The sequence below is a fragment of the Convolutriloba macropyga genome, chromosome 4 (assembly GCF_964194025.1).
Source record: "Convolutriloba macropyga chromosome 4, txConMacr16.3, whole genome shotgun sequence".
NCBI lineage: Eukaryota > Metazoa > Xenacoelomorpha > Acoela > Convolutidae > Convolutriloba > Convolutriloba macropyga.
This window is the reverse complement of record NC_134471.1, coordinates 17,651,279-17,668,561: the sequence shown is the minus strand read 5'-3', so window position 1 is coordinate 17,668,561 and position 17,283 is coordinate 17,651,279. Positions and strand designations below refer to the sequence as shown.

Below are 17,283 nucleotides of genomic sequence, written 5' to 3'. Positions count from 1 at the left end.
TCATTTTTCGCTCTTAGTGGAGCGAGTTGTTTTGGTTCATTCGCGTGATTAAATTTTTGGTCACTCTTGACTTACTTTACTTTTATTTACTTTAATTCAAAGAGATCAGGTCAAATGGGTGTGTATCACTCTAAATGAAGGTTTTTTGAGAGCAAATCTAAGTGAGGCAGCAAAAACTTTTTAATTAAAATATAACGTATCAGCCTTCAATGAAAAGACGAATTTTTCACTGTCTTTTTTAAACTGTTTTTACGGTCTGTCTTTTTTACTGTTTTTAGACTGCAGATCTACGAAGCTATTGTGGCTATTTTCTGGCAATCTGCCAGCTGTTTAGTGTTTGAACCTCTTTTACGTTTACCTCATTTCCACCCGTAGCCCCGAAGCTTGACCGTCCTCCCCTCAACGCCGCCTAACTCCTGTCACCGCAACCCACCACCCCCTCACTTAAGCTCTTAAGCTAGCCTCTCTAAGCTGCAGTTAGCTACTGACGAAGTCAACTACTCGCCAGTCGTTCAAGTTGAATTCAACCGACTTTAATAGGTTATGTTTAATAGTCGCCCTCAGGCAAAGGTATCCTAATTTTTACATTTCTTACCTAAAATTTTTGTCATTTTTTGAGTTTTTCCAGCCTCATGGTAAAGGTAAACTCCTCTACGGTTTGATTATAGATTTTTGCATAGTCTTTTGAGGCAACGGAATGGTTTTCATAATTTTAATGTCAGAAATTTTGGCACAATATTTTTTTGATACTTGCAAAATTTTTTTCAAGTTTTATGAAAGTATTTGCATATTACTGGTAGGGGCGAAGGAATGTTTTCCAATGTTTTAGTTTCACAAATGTATGCCATTTTTCCTGAAAATTCTTATCATTTCAATTTATCAATCTTTAAAACAGTCTTAAGACTGGGTATATGGATACTTATTGCATAGATTACGTTCTGGAGACAATAAAATGGTTCTAAAAACTTAAATACCACGATTTTTAGCGATAACTCAATAACATTTGCATTTGTTCTTAAGTTTTTCCTTTTTGCCATTGTCTAGTTTAACGATTTTTACCGGCCAATTAAGTTTTTTAAGGTTTTGTAGATGGGTTACTTGACAGATTCGAGAGACGAAAAAATAGTTTTAAACATTTTTTGTTGCGAAATTTAGAAACTTACTTTTATTTTTTCCAATTTTATATTTTCAGCATTTGTCATTTTTATTGAGTTTTTCTATCTTTACAGGCCGATAAACATCTTTCAAGTTGTGTGCGTGGGTTAGTTGGTATATTTAAATGATCAAATAAAGACTTAAGAATAAAATCTTTAAGATTTTTGGCAATGATTTTTTATTTTGTTTGGTTAATTTAGTTTCTGAACTTTCGAGATTGTTCCTTCGTTTGGCTGGCTTCGTTCAATTGATCTGCTGTTAAGGTTCATTATTTCTAAGATTTTAGTTCAATTCTTTGGATTGTGTTGCAGGACTTGTCCTGCTTTTTTTCACTTTTTGAATAAAATTCTTTTTCGTTTACCTCATTTTGACGCTTTTTCGGCATTTCGCGCTAGTTTCATTCTTCGCTCAATCTGCTCAGTGTTTTTAAACAGCAGTTGCTCAGCAAAACAATCTAAAAGAAACGGAGTCATAGAAAACGAAATCAAAAATAGAAACGGGATCAACCCATAAAGCCCAATTTTCGATGCCTGTTACTTTATTGATACTAGCCCCTCTAACCTCCCATTAAGTAACAGGAGTATGTCTAACAATGAATTGAAATCAAATTAGTTAGCACTTCGAAATTTTTTCAAATCAATCTGTTTTTGTCCAATTTTCCTGTTCTTTCAATCCCAATGGGGGTCATGGGAACAATGGCGGCTATTTTCCGGCAATCTGGGCGGTAATGTTGAATTTTGCAATATGGGAAAAACTGACGAGCTTGTTTAGATACTAGCCCCTCTAACCTCCCATTAAGTAACAGGAGTATGTCTAACAATGAAATGAAATCAAATTAGTTAGCACTTAGAAATTTTTTTAAATCAATCTGTTTTTGTCCAATTTTCCTGTTCTTTCAATCCCAATGGGGGTCATGGGAACAATGGCGGCTATTTTCCGGCAATCTGGGCGGTAATGTTGAATTTTGCAATATGGGAAAAACTGACGAGCTTGTTTAAATAAAAAATAAGCGTTCAATACATTTACTTTATTGTACTATGGGCTCCAACCCATAAAATTTAAACATTTCCTCACTTGTGGGGTGCACATTCTGAAATTGGAGCCCGTGTTTGTTTTAAATTTCGCAAAAAAATCAAATTTTAAAGGCTTGTTAAAAAGGTGCCCCGCCATTAGGTATGCTTCATGGAGCTGCCTTAATTGTGTTTTTAATAGCCGTCCTCATCTCAGCCTGGGCTACTAAATGGGCCCTATTTAATCTCGTTTAACAAGAATTTTAATTTGCTTTGCCGGTGCTCAGCAATGCCATCTAATATGAGCAACAATAAAAACGAAATGAAGATTGGAAAGAGGGATAAACCCCATGAAGCCCAATTTTAGACGCCCGCTACTTGAACTTTGTTCTTGTAAGTTTTGCGTACCATCTCTAATGCTTATTGGTTTTGATACTAGCCCCAGTGTCCCCTCACTAAGAAACAGGTGTATGTCTAACTACGGAATGACATTAAATTAGTTTGCACTTGATGTTTTTTTACAATTATTTTTTTCTGTTCTTTCAATCCAAATCGGGGTTACAGGAATCAATATCGCTATTTTCCGGCAATCTGCCGGATTTGGTTTTAACTGCAAAAGCGCTTATGCAATGCGGTTTTTGACCAATAGGACCTCTTAGTATATGGAAACAATTAACAAATGAGTTGAACCAATGATTGATTTTCCAAGCATCGAAGGAAATATTCTATCCAAATTTGCAGACTAGAAATCTATAAGATATCTATATCTTTAGTCCCACGAATAAGTTCTTCCCAGCGGGCATTAAGTTCCCTTAGAGCCTTTCGTCTCACTAGTCTCCATATACGCGGTTCACTAACTGTTTCCCACTAATGGTGTAAAAGGTGGTTCTTAGAGATTGACATTAAATTATTTTGCTCATGAAAAATGATTTTTTACAATTACTTTTTTATTTCAATCCGAATAGGGTCACAGGAATCAATGGTGGCTGTTTTCCGGCAATCTGCCGGTGTGGTTTCAACTGAACAGCGCTTATGCAATGCGGTTTTCGACCAATAGGAGCTCTTTTGTATATAGAACCCAGCAATAAATGAGTTAACCAATGATTAATTTTGCAAGCATCGAAAGAAATAATCTGTCCTAATTTTTAGACTGGAAAGCCGACAGCTATATATATCTCCAGTTCTGCGAATAAGAAGCGCCCAGCGGTCAATAAGTTCTCTAGAGCCTTTCAGCTCACTCGTCTCCAAATATGCGGTTCACAAAAACTGTTTCTCACTTATGATGTGAAGGGCGGCTCTTAGAAGTGGACATTAAATTAGTTTGCACATGAAAAATGTTTTTTTTACAACTATTTTTGTATTCTTTCAAGCCCAATAGGGTTTAGAGGAATCAATGGTGGCTGTTATCAGGCAATCTGCCGGGTATGTATTAAACTGAACAGCGCTTATGCAATGCGGCTTTGACCACTAGGACCTTTAGTACATAGAACCAATGAGTGAGCCAATGATTAATTTTGCAAGCATCGAAAGAAATATTCTGTCCAAATTGTTAGCTAGAAATCCAACAGCTATCTATATCGTCAGTTCTACGAATAATTGTTCCTGTCCACTGTGGTTCATTTTGTTCTTGATGAACACGCAAAATTACATTTTGCAAAAATTGAAGGAAAAATTTCTATTTGGTAATTTTTCTGTATTCAAGTTTTTGATGTTATAGGTCTGTTCGGAGATACGTTTTTATATCATGAAAGCCTTTAAAAACCTATATCTGAATTGTTTTGAATGAGCAGTCAAAAATATGAAGAATGAATTGTTGGCTAAAATAATCATGATCAGAACTTTGTAATTCAATTATCGATCCAAGTTTTTCCCTTTCCTCTATAATGAGTTCTTCTTTCTGCTAATATATCCCGCATTGAAAATGATAATGATAACTTCAAACCATTTTTGTTCAGGGGTTTTAGTGAAGTTAGGTTTGAGGTGCTAATTAGCTTCATAATAAATCACAAATTTTCGTCTGGTGAAGCCAAACCCACTATAGAACCGTTCTGATAAAAACAATTTTATTTTTACTGTAAGGAAAAAAAGCTGAAGGTGGTTTTACTTAGAAAATAATCTCTTGCATTTTGAGGGCACAGTTTATTAATTGCTCTCAAAGGAAGTTTGTAGCAATTATATTAGTCCTGTCGGTCTTTTATGCGATTTTTCGCTTGACCGCTTGCCCCCATCAGCACCCCGGTGCACCCCCCCCCCCTCGTGGCTAGCTACTGACGAACAACCGCTCGCTAAAAACACGGAAATTTATCATAATTTTGCAATTTTTTAAGCTTTTTGAGAATTTGTCATTTTTTTGAGTTTTATCAGCCCTAGGTGTCGAAGAACCTGCTTGATAATGGATTACTGCATAGTTTCTAGTGGTAATAGAATGGCTTCAAGTTTTAAACATTGCGAATTTTAACATTTTTTGACAAAACTTGTATTTTCAATTTTTTTGACATCTATTGTAATTATTCAAGTTTTTCCCTACCCAGGGGCCATAAAACCTTATGGTTCTGATAATAATTTTCTGAATAATTTTTATTGGCCGTGGAATTGTTTTCAACTTTTTAATATCACAAATTTGATCGAATTTTTGATAAAACTTGCAATTTCAAGTTTTTAAAATTTTTTGGTCATTTTATCCAGCCTCAAGAGCCAAGTAGCCTCCTCTAGGGCTTGATAATAGGTTAATTTATAGTTTATAGATGTAATGAAATGTTTTTCAAGATTTGAACATCACGAATTTTAGCATTTTTTGACAAAACTTGCAACTTTTCTCAATTTTTGCACTTATTGTTATTTTCAGGGTTTTTCAGCCCTAGGGATCAGACAGCCTCCTTAAGGTTTTGATAATAGGTTGCTGCATAGTTTCTGGTGGTAATGGAATGGTTTTCAGCATTTTAACATCAAGAATTTTAGCAATTCTTTGATGAAGCTGGCATTTCTCAAATTTTTTAACATTTATTGGCATTATTCAAGTTTTTCTTGCCCCAGGAGCCAGGAAACCTTCTATAGGGTTTGATGATAGGTTTCTGAAAAAGTTTATTGGCTGTGGAAGTTTTCAAAGTTTAATTGCAAATTTGTCATTTTTTAGGTTTATCCGGCCTCAAGAGCCAAGGAACCTTATCTAGGGTTTGATAATACGTTACTGCATAGTTTCTAGATGTAATGGATTGATTTTCAAGATTTTAAATTACGAATTTCAGCTTTTTTAAAAAAAAGTTCGAAATTTTCAAGTTTTTTAAAAATTGTTTAATCATTTCTTTTACGGTTGCTCCAGTCTCAACAGTCAAGAAGCCTCCTCTAGGGTTTGTTCATAGGTTACTGCATAGTTTCTAGATGTAATGGAATGTTTTTCAAGATTTTAATATCATGAATTCATGCAATTTTTTTCAAAATTTTTAATTTTTTCAAGTTTTTTGAATATTTTAATTTTGATTTTTTCGTGCACCAGGGACGTCCTCCGAGGTTTGATAGCAAGCTGTTGCATAGTTTCTAGAGTTAATGGGATGGTTATCAATATTTTAATGACTCAAGTTTTAGCTATTTTTTGATAAAATTTAGTTTTGAAAATTTTCGAAAAAATATGTTCCAAGTTTATGGATCTTTATAAGCCAGCGAAACTGTTTATGGCTTGAAATAGGGATACTGGATAGTCGCTTGAGTCAATTAAATGGTTCTGACGATATTAATATCACGAATTTCAGCAGGATTTCATTAAAATTTGCAATTGTTAAAATTTTCTAATATTTTTGTCTATCTGAGTTAAACGATCATTACTGGCCAACGAAGCTTTTTAAGTCTTGCAGGTGGGTTACATAAACAAAAACCAGAGACAAAAAATGTTATTGAACATTTTGACTGCGAAATGTGGCTTTTGAATTTTGCATTTTCAGATTTTTTCTATGATTCAATTACTAACAAGGCTAGAAAACTAGAAGTTGCAGATTCGAATCTCATCAGGGAAAATATTCCCTCCCAGCTCTCTCTCTCTCTCTCTCTCTCTGTGTGTGTTTGTGTGTGTGTGTGTTGGTTGGGGTTTCTATCCTTCTCTTTCTCGTTCACGTTTTATCTCTGACACACACACTCTCTCCTTAACTCTTTTGTTGATGCCGCACTTCAGCGGATGTTATGTGACGTGAGATAATCGTATATTAACCTAACCTCACGCCCCTTCACTCAAGCTAAAGCTAGCCTCACTAAACAGTGGCTAGGTACTGACAAAGCCAGCCGGTCGTTTGAGAGCAATTTGCCCGACGATAGTCGGTTATGTTTTGCGATTGCAATGATCTAAACTTCCAGGATGCAAGTCGAGCGTTCACAGTTTTTGATATATTGTAATTTCTTTTTGTATGAGTGAGTTTTTCTTTGGATGACTGGTATTGTAACCGACCTTTTCCTTTCTTTCTGTATAAAACTTTTTAAAAAATTAAGAAACCAGCTTTGGTTGAGTTTAGCTTTTTTGTAAAATTATTTCAAAATGTAGAATACGAAAAAAAGAAACAATTTTTCCACTGATTTTTTGGATGCTGGCGATATCGGAACTCAATAGCAGAAGGCAGCCGTGAGTTGTGAAACGATCGATTCTTGTTTGTTGTGTTCATTGATTCCAATAAGAATATGGCTCTGTTAGCCTTCCACTGTTCAAAGCAACACAGCACACTTGTATCAAAAGTGTGTTTGTATAATCAATGCTCTAAAAGGAGTCAATTTGCTTCTGGAAATTGTTTGATGTTTCTTTGATAGAAGTTGTGAGGATTTCTGAGTGCGTCAATAGAGGATTCCTCGGAAATGTTCACTTGCTGAGAAAAATAGCCGTTGGGTATTTTGACTGAGCTTTTTATTATGTTGTCCAAATACAGGATTTAATGCAATTAAATGCATGTCTTGTTTATTTGCCGGGATATAGCCTAACGGCCCTTTTGTTAGTCTCAAGTATCTCAAAATGTCTCTTTGCGTAATGAAAATGTATGTGTGACTTGAAGTTCGAGTTGATAGCTATGCATGTATATAAAAGTGTACGCGTTCATATGTTGGTATTGTAAATTGTATATGGGGTTTAGAGTAGCGAATTAAGGAGGAATAATGCACTGTAGAATGTAATCAATAATTCGGCTTCCTCTGCCCTGAGAGAGGGAAAAAGGGATTCAGTTCCTCTCTCTTTCCCTTGGAGCCCGGGGCTCTCTTAGATTAGAAGATAAGACCACCTCAATTGTGGCGCTTGATACTACTGGTAGTGCTGGTGGTGGTGGCAATGCATGGTCTGTGTCTAAAGAGAGTAGATAGCTGTTGTTGTGAATAAAAATGTTCCACTAAATCATAAAAGCTACTGTTAAAGTTCATAAATTTGTAATGGATACTATAGTCCTCTCTCCCTCTTTCTCCATACTACTTTCCTTCAATTAATTTTCCTGTTCCCGGTCGCCATTTCTCTTTGATCTCTATTGCGTACACAGCCTTTGCAACAGAAAGTGATCAAATTTGTCTCCAATTTTTGATGAATTATGTCGGCGTGTGAAAAGTTGAAGGTTGTAATAATCAAAGCTGGTTATAAGTGGGCACCTAATTGTTCAAGTCCATGTTTAGTAACAATTGTGGGAAAATTTAGGGAAAATGAGGGCGCTTATAATTGGGTTTTAAAATGTTTATATAATGACCTTACCGCATGCTTCAGAATTGAGAGGAATCTTTCAAAATAATTTAATTGGAATAGGGAAATTTGAATACTTCACAATGTCGACAAAACTGGTTTTGAAGATCCTGTTTGGGAAGAAAACAGCATTGTTATGGATAAATCTGAACATGAACTCTGTGACAACCACGTGATAGACTCGACGTTAGCGCAAGTCATTTTTCTTGACTTTCGATATATTTTGTGATCCGTATTTTATTTTATTTGGCTGTTGATGGTTCAAAATCTGTGTAATTAGGGTTTATTAACTTTCATCTACAAACATTCGATGTCATTGTGGTCTGCAACATGTAAAGAACTGAGGGTAAATTTGTTTGGACTGGTCGAAATTGTCGAAGGACTCATTAGGCCTTGCAGTGTCGCAAAATATTGAATTCAATAATTGAAAAGTAGCCGTTTGCATTTTGTTTAGCCGTGGAAGTTTTCACTGTTTGCAAGTTTCACAGTGGAAGTTCCTTTTACTAACACTTTTGTGAGAAGCTCAGATTTTGTTCAGAAGAAACAGATTTTGTTTTTAATTGCTCTCGGAACGAAGTTTGAAGCAATTATTGTAAACGTGTTGGTCTTTTTATGCAAAATTTTTGCTTGACTGTCTTTGCGCTTTTTTCTAGAACATTCTTTATTTTTTCTGCGATTTTTTTCAGTTTTTCCTTTTTGAGTGATCGAAGTCGCTCTCGTTCTAAAATAAAGTTCGCGATTGGATGGTAAAAGCGATTGTGAGCAAAAATAAAGCAAATGCATTGTGGCTGAGTGGTTAAGATGTCAGAATGGCAACATGGAGGTCAGTGGTTCGATCCTCCGTATGACCCTACTGGTTCGATACCTTCAAATTTAAATAGCCCCTGCCTGTTGTTCGAGAGCAATTCATCGGACGTTAGTAAGCTTGTTATATCAATAGAATACGACAAAGGAAGATTCTCAGGAGTTTTGAGAAGTAAGGACAATGATTGCTCTCGAACGAAGTTTCTGAAGAAATTATTAAAAACGTATTGGTCTATTTATACAAAGTTTTCGTTTGACTGTTTTCACTTTTCGAGTGACTTTTGCGCCCTTGACTTTTTCCTTTTGCGTGATCTGAATTTCTCTCTCATTTACAAGTGTCAGAAGCTGAACTCAATTGCCGGTAGTTCACTACTAAAAGTCAAATGAATGCACCGAAATTGGTGTAATTTTTCTAGTGCAGTTTTATGATGACGTCATTTGAAGCCCCTTAGTAAATTCAGTGGCCCCTCACCGGACTAATAGCTTTGAGCTCCTACTAGTCGTTCGAGAGCGATTCTTTCTTCTGTTGTCGGCTAGGTTCTGATTTTGTTGTATCGTGTAGGTGTTGAAGAAAATTTTTAAAAAGACCCTTATCAGATGTAATTAGATTGTCTCCACTCGCGGAGACCTTGTAAAAAATTAGTGAGATCTTACACGCTATGAAACAGTTATCAAAAAATTGTAATACATTGTCGTAAAATACATGACAACCGTTGAATGATAGGATCTGGCTGTACCGCATTGACGATATCAAGAACATCGACTCCTTTCACAATAAACTCATTTGTGTATGTTTGTTTAATGTGATGAAGTCACAGAAGTTTTCTCTTGAAATTCTGTACGAAAAGGTCTGAAAACCATTAAGAAGAAGCAGTTTTCCCCGAAGACTTTTTGACCGTTTCTGTAGCGAATTTTTAGCTTTTGACTGCTTTATTGGTGAATCTAAGATTACGTTTATCGCAACGTCAGTCATTGATTAAAAAGGACTTCAAGTGAATGGAATTTTATCCGATGCTAAAGTTTTTAAATCATAATTAAGGAAACCACAGTAGGCGTATTTTTTTAACCATGTAAATAAGACTTAAAATGAAAATTTTTTGTTCGAAATTCTTTCAAATCGCATCCAGCATTCGTTGACGTTTTTTGTTGATTACTCACCCGTTGATGTCTTTAAGTTCGGTTAAAGTTCAGTTTGAGCAATTAAATAAGTACTGATGTTCTTTTCAGTGCGATTTTTTGTTCTAGCGATTTTGACCATTGGATTTGCGTGACGTGTGTATTGAGAACCGGAATAAACTGTTAAAGCCCAAGGGTTTTATATTGAGGAACAGTTCTCTAAGAGCTTTGCTAGTTTTCAAGTATACGATTCACCGAAACCGCCGTGGAGAATTAAATTCATGGTTTGATGTGCATCCCCCCAGAAAACTGGTTGTTGTGTTAAAGAGTATGTTATACAGTACCTATTTCTCTGTAATCGCTGTTACAGAAACAGCAATTGTTTTCTCAATTTAAAATCAATTTCAGTCCACGAAGTTGCTTAATTTGAGACAAAATCATGTTGCTAAGTTTTATTTGTGCGGGTGTTTTTTCGTTTCAATATGATTTTCCGTCAATCTTGCAACTATTGTTTTTTTTACTAGAGGTGCTTGTCAATGTACTGAAATTAAAGGGGTTGAAGTCATACCTCCATTTGTAAGATATTGTCGATCAATTTAAGATCATTGTAAGATCAATTTCAGTCCACGAAGTTGCTTAATTTGAGACAAAATCATGTTGCTAAGTTTTATTTGTGCGGGTGTTTTTTCGTTTCAATATGATTTTCCGTCAATCTTGCAACTATTGTTTTTTTTTACTAGAGGTGCTTGTCAATGTACTGAAATTAAAGGGGTTGAAGTCATACCTCCATTTGTAAGATATTGTCGACCACACGGGAATAATTCACAAACAAAGATAGTGTCGAATATTATGGTCAAGCGCTGTAAGTAAAGTTGACCGCGTGTTTTTGCATTCTTTAAAGTCTGGTGTCTGTTGATTTTCACAGTTATAAATGTTTGTCTGTGTTTCAGATATCTCCAACTTCCGATATTACTGCCCGCCTTCAGGTAAACAAGTTTTACTATAAAATATTGCCCTGGTTTATTTCAGAACGGTAAAAATTTAATTAGAAATTAAATTACTGGAAAGTAAATTAGATTACGGGAAATTTACTCATCACGCTCTTGAACCTTCTCGTTATTCTATTTTTAAATTTTAATATTTTAAAACAAAAATTCGAAATTTTAAAACAAAATTAAGATTCCACATTTTTAAACAAAAATTTCGAAATTGAAGGTTTTTCAATCTGTTACTCATTAAGTCCTCCCTGATTGCTTGCAGAATGCAGCTGGCCATTTTACATTTACATTTAACTTTTATGTTGACTAAAATTAATTTCAACTGTCACCGAATTTCATCCGAAACTAGCCTCTTTTTGTAAAACGGCTAATACAATTCCGACCACAACTAACCCAAATTAAATTTTTCATAGCGACTTTCTTATGACTAGGGCTAAATGGTAAATGGAACGAAGTAGTGATAGCCAAAAAAGAAAGAGATGGCAAGGAGAGAGAGAGAGAGAGCATCAAATTCCCCGCCCCGACTCTCCTCCCTTTTTGAGCGCTCTTTGTTGCGCAGGTTGATAATGATGAATTGAATTGTTCGCGGGGACGGGAGACACTTCAGCTTAATCTACCTTTTGTCAATTAAGACTTTTTAACATTGCAATTCACAACCCCCTCTTCTGCCCGGGGGACTCGAATAGCCTGACAAGTGAAAAACAATCGAATGGTTTTTATTATTCTGCACTTTTTTCTAACTTCAACCCAGGGTTCTAGACGAAGATGGATGTCGATTGTCGATTTAAGCTATTAAGTGTCAGTGAGCGTAATGGAAATTATGTTTAGAAATATCTCTGTATATGTACTCATACAGTACATAACATGTGTGCTAATTGGAAAAAATGAATGAAACCAGTTTCGCGAGCTTTTTGAAGTGTAAATATTAGATCTATTCTGTTTTGCCCCCCTCCCCCAATTTTTTACCCCCCCCCCCGTTACAAATTATATGTTGTTATATACCACGTTACTATGTAAAAAATAGCACGTGCGCCTGAGGTGCGTAAAGGATATAAGGCCAATAAGCGGGGGGGAGACAGAAGAGATTCCAAATATTTGTGGATTCAAATTAAAGGGGATATCTAGAGAGGAGGTACTTGCGTGAAGATAAGTTGTTTTTTGACAACCTCCTCGCTGTGTTAAAGCTTTATAGTACAAGTAGTTTTTCATTGCTTTGATAAAAACAATGTTGAACGTGATTTGCAGTGCTTGGCCGATAATGTATCTTAATTGAATTTTTCGCATTTGTTGTACTGCTAAATTTGAGCCCATTAGGGAATTTTTTCATGCCAAGTGTGACTGCTATTTTTCAATTTTCTCTCATGTGGATTTCCGGGTTTTTTTTTTTATCGCATTAGCTCAAATCTAATTTTTGTTTTATGTTGAAACTCTTTTCATTCCGATTTCAGTTTTCGAGTGAGAGGCTGTTTTTGTCGTTAGTTTTCTAGTTGTTTTCCTTGGAGTAAAAGAGCTCTTTAATTCTGATAATTTTAATACCTTCGACTCGGATAAATCTGTTCAATTTTATGTAATGATGAATAGCCGCTCAGATTATAGATTTAATTGCTCTTAGTCACGGTTGGAAACCGAAGTCGAAAACTAGGTTAAAAAAGCAACAATGAATTACGAACCATATCAAGGAGTATACAACTGATGTTAGTCCGGTATTGTAAATACTTACAAATTACTTATTACTTTAACATTACAACAGAAAAGTTAAGTGAATTCAAATTTTGTCGCATATTAAACGAAAAAAACGCTAATTTTGTACGTTGTTATACGTCAACCCAACAACAGTAATTCTAACTCATGTTCCCAAATTTAAGCAGTGCTGTTAGAGCTGTACTAGTCCAGTGGACGCATCACCGAGAAGGCTAATTGATTAAAGGACAATTTTTGCCATTCGTAAACCGCAAAATTTTGCCTCGCTTATCGAAACCCTCTCTCCCAGTGAGACTAGCCTCCTTTAGCTCAAGCAAGCTATAGACAGCCGGCTGCCCTCGTTTAAGAAGAATTCGTCTAGCCTTAATATGTTATGTTTTCTGACATCAAATGTTAACTGATTCATTGGTTTCGTCGACGTTTAGTTTTCTCAAAATGATTGGGCTAAAAAATTAAACTAATGCAAAGATAATAAATGGGGTACAATCTTCTAACTGTATAGGCGTTTGAATTGATGTTCTTGAAATGAAACTTTTTTTCATTGGGTAAAATGGACGATTCTTGGGGTGTCTAATTTTTTAATGTCTAACCCTGGAAAATTTTTTAAGCAATGTTTTTATAGCTGCGAAGCTGTAAGCTGAGCGTAGCTATATTGCGGTGCTCTTGGTTTTTTACAATTCAAAGAATTTGAATTGTATTGGGGCGCTGTCTTTTTTTTAAGATCTGTTCACACATTTTCATGATTTTTGAAGTCAAATTGGAGTGGTGATTATGGTCACGCCGAAACAGGAAATGGAGCGAAAAAGCGAGTGGTTTTGCGGCGTGAATTTTTTTCGCTAGTGGTTTTTTGTTCACATGCGGCAATTTCACTCTGATTTTTAATAGCCGCCCTCATCTTCTCAGCCGGCTATTATAGCGCTCCTATTTTTTTTTACTTCGTCGAATAAAAAAAAGTTTCGCTTTACCTCATTTTGCCGCCTTTTCAACATTTTGCGTGAAATCTTTTTGACTTCTCTAGGCTAGTTTCTCTCGTCTCTCATTCTGCTAAAAGTGATTTTGAACATCAGTTGCTCAGCAAACCAATTCAAAATGAACAGAGTCAGTATAAAAAATTGAAGTCAGAAATAGAAACGGGATAAACCCATAAAGCCCAATTTTAGATGCCCGCTATTTGAACGTCGTTCCTATAAATATTAGTTACCTCTCTCTAATGCTTATTGTTATTGATAGTAGCCCCTGTAGCCTCTCTCTAAGAAACAGAAGTATGTTCAACTACGAAATGCCATCAAAATAAATTGGACTTAAAAAAATGTTTTTGTACAAAAATCTTTTTCATTATCTTCTGTGATTTCAATCCCAATCATGCTTATTGGAATCAATGGCGGCTATTTTCCGGCAATCTGCCGGGTATGTTTACTGTTTTTTCGATTTTTTTGGATCGGTTTTTTTCTAAATAGTTTTCCCAATCCATTCACAGCTCATTCTGGACCTAATTTTTGTTAGAATCAGAATTACATATCTCACTAGTGGTTTTTTTGTTCTCCCTAGCAGCATTTTGACATTGATTTTCTGTTTTTTTTGTTTTTTTTCATCTGATTTTTTTTAGAAATGATTTTCCCAATTCACTCATTGTCCGTTCTAGGTCTAGTTGTTTGTTAAGTCAATGAAAATTCTTTGAATTGTACGTCAGGACTTGTCCTGCTATGTTTTTTGTTTCGTCGTCTGACGCTCTTTTTTCGTTTTACATTTGTTCACACAGCAAAGCTGAAAGTCAAATTTTCTGAATGACTTCTTCCTCTCACTAACGGCATTTGCGCGCGTGACGTCATTTATCACTCGCTTTAGCGAAAGTTTTTAGGTTATTTGCGTGATTAGATTTTGATCATACGTGACTTACCTCACTCAATAAAATGACTTTTGCACTTTAAAACTTAAGTTTAATTTGAATTTGTTTAAGGTCAAAGGAACTCATATGTGCAGTGAAGGTCCCTAATAAGAGGCTTCTGTGGAATGAATTTCAATAAGCTTTATTAATTTATCGCTGAATGTTTTTTAGCTTAGTTTTTTTTGAGCGGCGTCGATTTTTTTTAAAATTTAGATCTGTATCTGTTTCTATCTCTATTATATGGCACGCAGGTCTATTCTTTCGCAGCTATTCCGGCAATCTGCCGGCTATGTTTTTATAAGGGAGAAGAGAATGAACTTGAAAAAATTCTTTCTAGTAATTTTTCTGAAATGATCTGGTTAGCCTTGTTGTCGTGGGAAAGAATTTTTTACGAAGTCTGATGCCGGCTAATACTTGTCGATTTCAATGAGCATTGTATTTTTTAAGCTTCAAAAATGTGATATTTCTTTATATTTGGTATACAATGTTGGTGTTATAAATCAATAGTTGTGGGGTATTTGACTTGACAACAAAGCGACTATGTTGGCATAAAGTCGCATTAAAATGGAGAGAATGTCACGGGATTAAGTGCGCAATTGAAGTGAGGCTTAAATGTGAACCCTCTTTATTTGAAAACGATCAATTAATCTCCCTGTATTCTATTCTTATAGTCTCAACTTAAGATGGGATTATCTCAGCTATATGAACAGTAATACCAGACAGGCAGTTTTTAACTATATACAACAAACAATATACAAGGACGCTGTTTACTAAACAGGTTTTTTTCATAACGTTTTTTTTAATTTCCTTAAAAGGCATCTATATTTATTTACCCACTCAGACACAACAGCTTAAAAAATTAAACGTTCAACAGGAAACCAAAACCAAATATCAATGAAAACAAAAATTGAAGATAATTTTAACTTCTGTTTTTAGGCTCAAAATGTTTAAATTCTCAGTGATTGCCTAAGTGTTGATTATTTTTCCTCAGTTGAGCTACAAAGTATGTGGATTATTTTTAATATGCCATGAGAGTAAATTGTCTCTGGTTGTTATTTGTGGTGCGTCTTTTTTGATTACTGTGAAACGATTTTCCGTTTTTCCATCGGTATTTTGAAGTCGATTTTTCGAATTTGCATTCTCTCTGTCTGCAGCAATTAAAGTGTGCATGTGGTAAATATATAGGCACTGTGCATATTTTCAAGTGAAGCTTAATTGGTTTAATAATGCAGTCGTAGTACTGTTTGGTGTCTGGATATTAAATTACTGGAAGTTCTCCGTTCAACTTTTCATGCATTGTTTCTTGTAATTCCGTTTTGTTTTTAGGGTGTTTGTGGTAGATGGAAATTGTGTTCTTTTATGCGGAAGATGGAAATATTGCGTTCTAAAAGAACATCCCCTCGCCCCAATATCCAAAAAATAAAAAAGACCACACACCCCCCCCCCCCTCACTAAATGGCGAGATATACTATTTTAACACGTGCGGTGATAATGTGGCACATATATGAACGCACATTTGTGGAAATCAGTGGCGAATTGTCAACATGTGCGAAAGGCTATCTGCTGCAAATTTTTCATCAGCGGGTCCACTGCAACGATGCAAATTTTGAATTGAAAGTCATTCGCTTCTGTTTTAACTTTGCATCTGTTGATGTACTTCCTTCTTTAAATAGATCAGCAATGTTGCTACTTTTTATGGAAGTCGTGCATAGGCTTAATGCTGCTGCAAGCAATAGTTTTTAATAGGCGCACAACATAGGTTCAGACGGCGTTTTGACCTAAATGCGAAAGAAAGTAAAATTGCCGTGCGAACTAATTTTTTCTGAGCGAGAAAAGTTTTTTGATCATGCGCTTCGATCAGTGAATGACTTTTCGACTTTCAAGTCTTTTTTGACAGAATGGCGCATTTAGATTACCATTTTAGCAGTTTTGTCGTCCAATTATTCCACTTTTTTTGCTTTTACTTAAGTTGTTTGTGGAAATAATATTTAATAGTTTTAATTTTAAGTTGTTTTGATGTGAACCTCTGAAATTGATATCACAGTATTTTTGAAAGTCTAATAATGCGTTTTAAATGAGCACATAATTCACAATTTTTAAACTCTTTTTTGGTTTTTAAATTTTCTCTTTCGGATCTTAAAGCAGTTTTTTTTTACAAAAATTAATGCATGTGTCTATTCCTCTTTGATATCTCAGGCATTAAATGCCTTTTTATAACGTGAGGTATTTTTGTCAGGCTCCCAAACGGCTATTATTTAGGCGCTCTCTTTTTTATAATTAGCTTTACCTTTTGATCACGTTTTTCGTTTCACATAAGTCACGACTTTAACGTTTGACTTCTGACTTAATTCACTCGCTGTCTCAACTGATTGGTTTTTAAATGCATTCACTCAATGAATGGATTTAAAAATGGATTTAAATTTAGAATCCAACCGAAACCCCGTCGAATTAGAACCCTTTTGACACTGAAAAAAAATAGAAAAAAAATTTGGTCCATCTATCTCTTCTTTTTCCCCTTTGTTTCAATCCCGATGTGCATCAAGCGCGTCAACGGCGGATATTTTACGGCAATCTGCTGGTTGTGTTATAGAATTTTACACATCATTTCCCGATTTTGGCAGTGTTTTGTCCAATTTTTTTTGTTTTTTGTTTGTTTTTTTTTCATTTAACTACTGGAAAGTCTTTTTGTGCACTGTCGGGTTTCATAGTTTTCTTTTACTAATAATTGAAAGATTTTGTGTCGTTCAGTTTTTAGAACTGCAATTTTTTTTTCATGATTGCAATTTTTGAAAAGTGTTTGTAAAATTTTTAAGCAAAATATTTTATTGTTTCATTCTTTGAACCCTGTTTCTACGTTTAATCTATGCAGGAGGATAGCTACGTAACTTTTTTCCTGCTTAACAAAGATATATTGTTGTTTTTCTA

The 17,283-nt window shown here is 35.1% G+C and overlaps 2 protein-coding genes across 2 annotated transcripts in view; one reads left to right on the top strand and one right to left on the bottom strand.

Moving 5' to 3' along the window:
* The window catches only part of LOC142337492 (N-alpha-acetyltransferase 16, NatA auxiliary subunit-like), a 444,167-nt gene that overhangs the window by 378,924 nt on the left and 47,960 nt on the right, over window positions 1-17,283 (bottom strand). The window lies entirely within an intron of this gene.
* The window catches only part of LOC142338006 (uncharacterized), a 56,265-nt gene that overhangs the window by 20,188 nt on the left and 18,794 nt on the right, over window positions 1-17,283 (top strand). Inside the window, exon 7 of the mRNA XM_075387639.1 lies at window positions 10,725-10,760. Within this exon, the coding sequence (XP_075243754.1) occupies window positions 10,725-10,760 (36 nt within the window). The remainder of the gene's footprint in view (window positions 1-10,724; window positions 10,761-17,283) is intronic.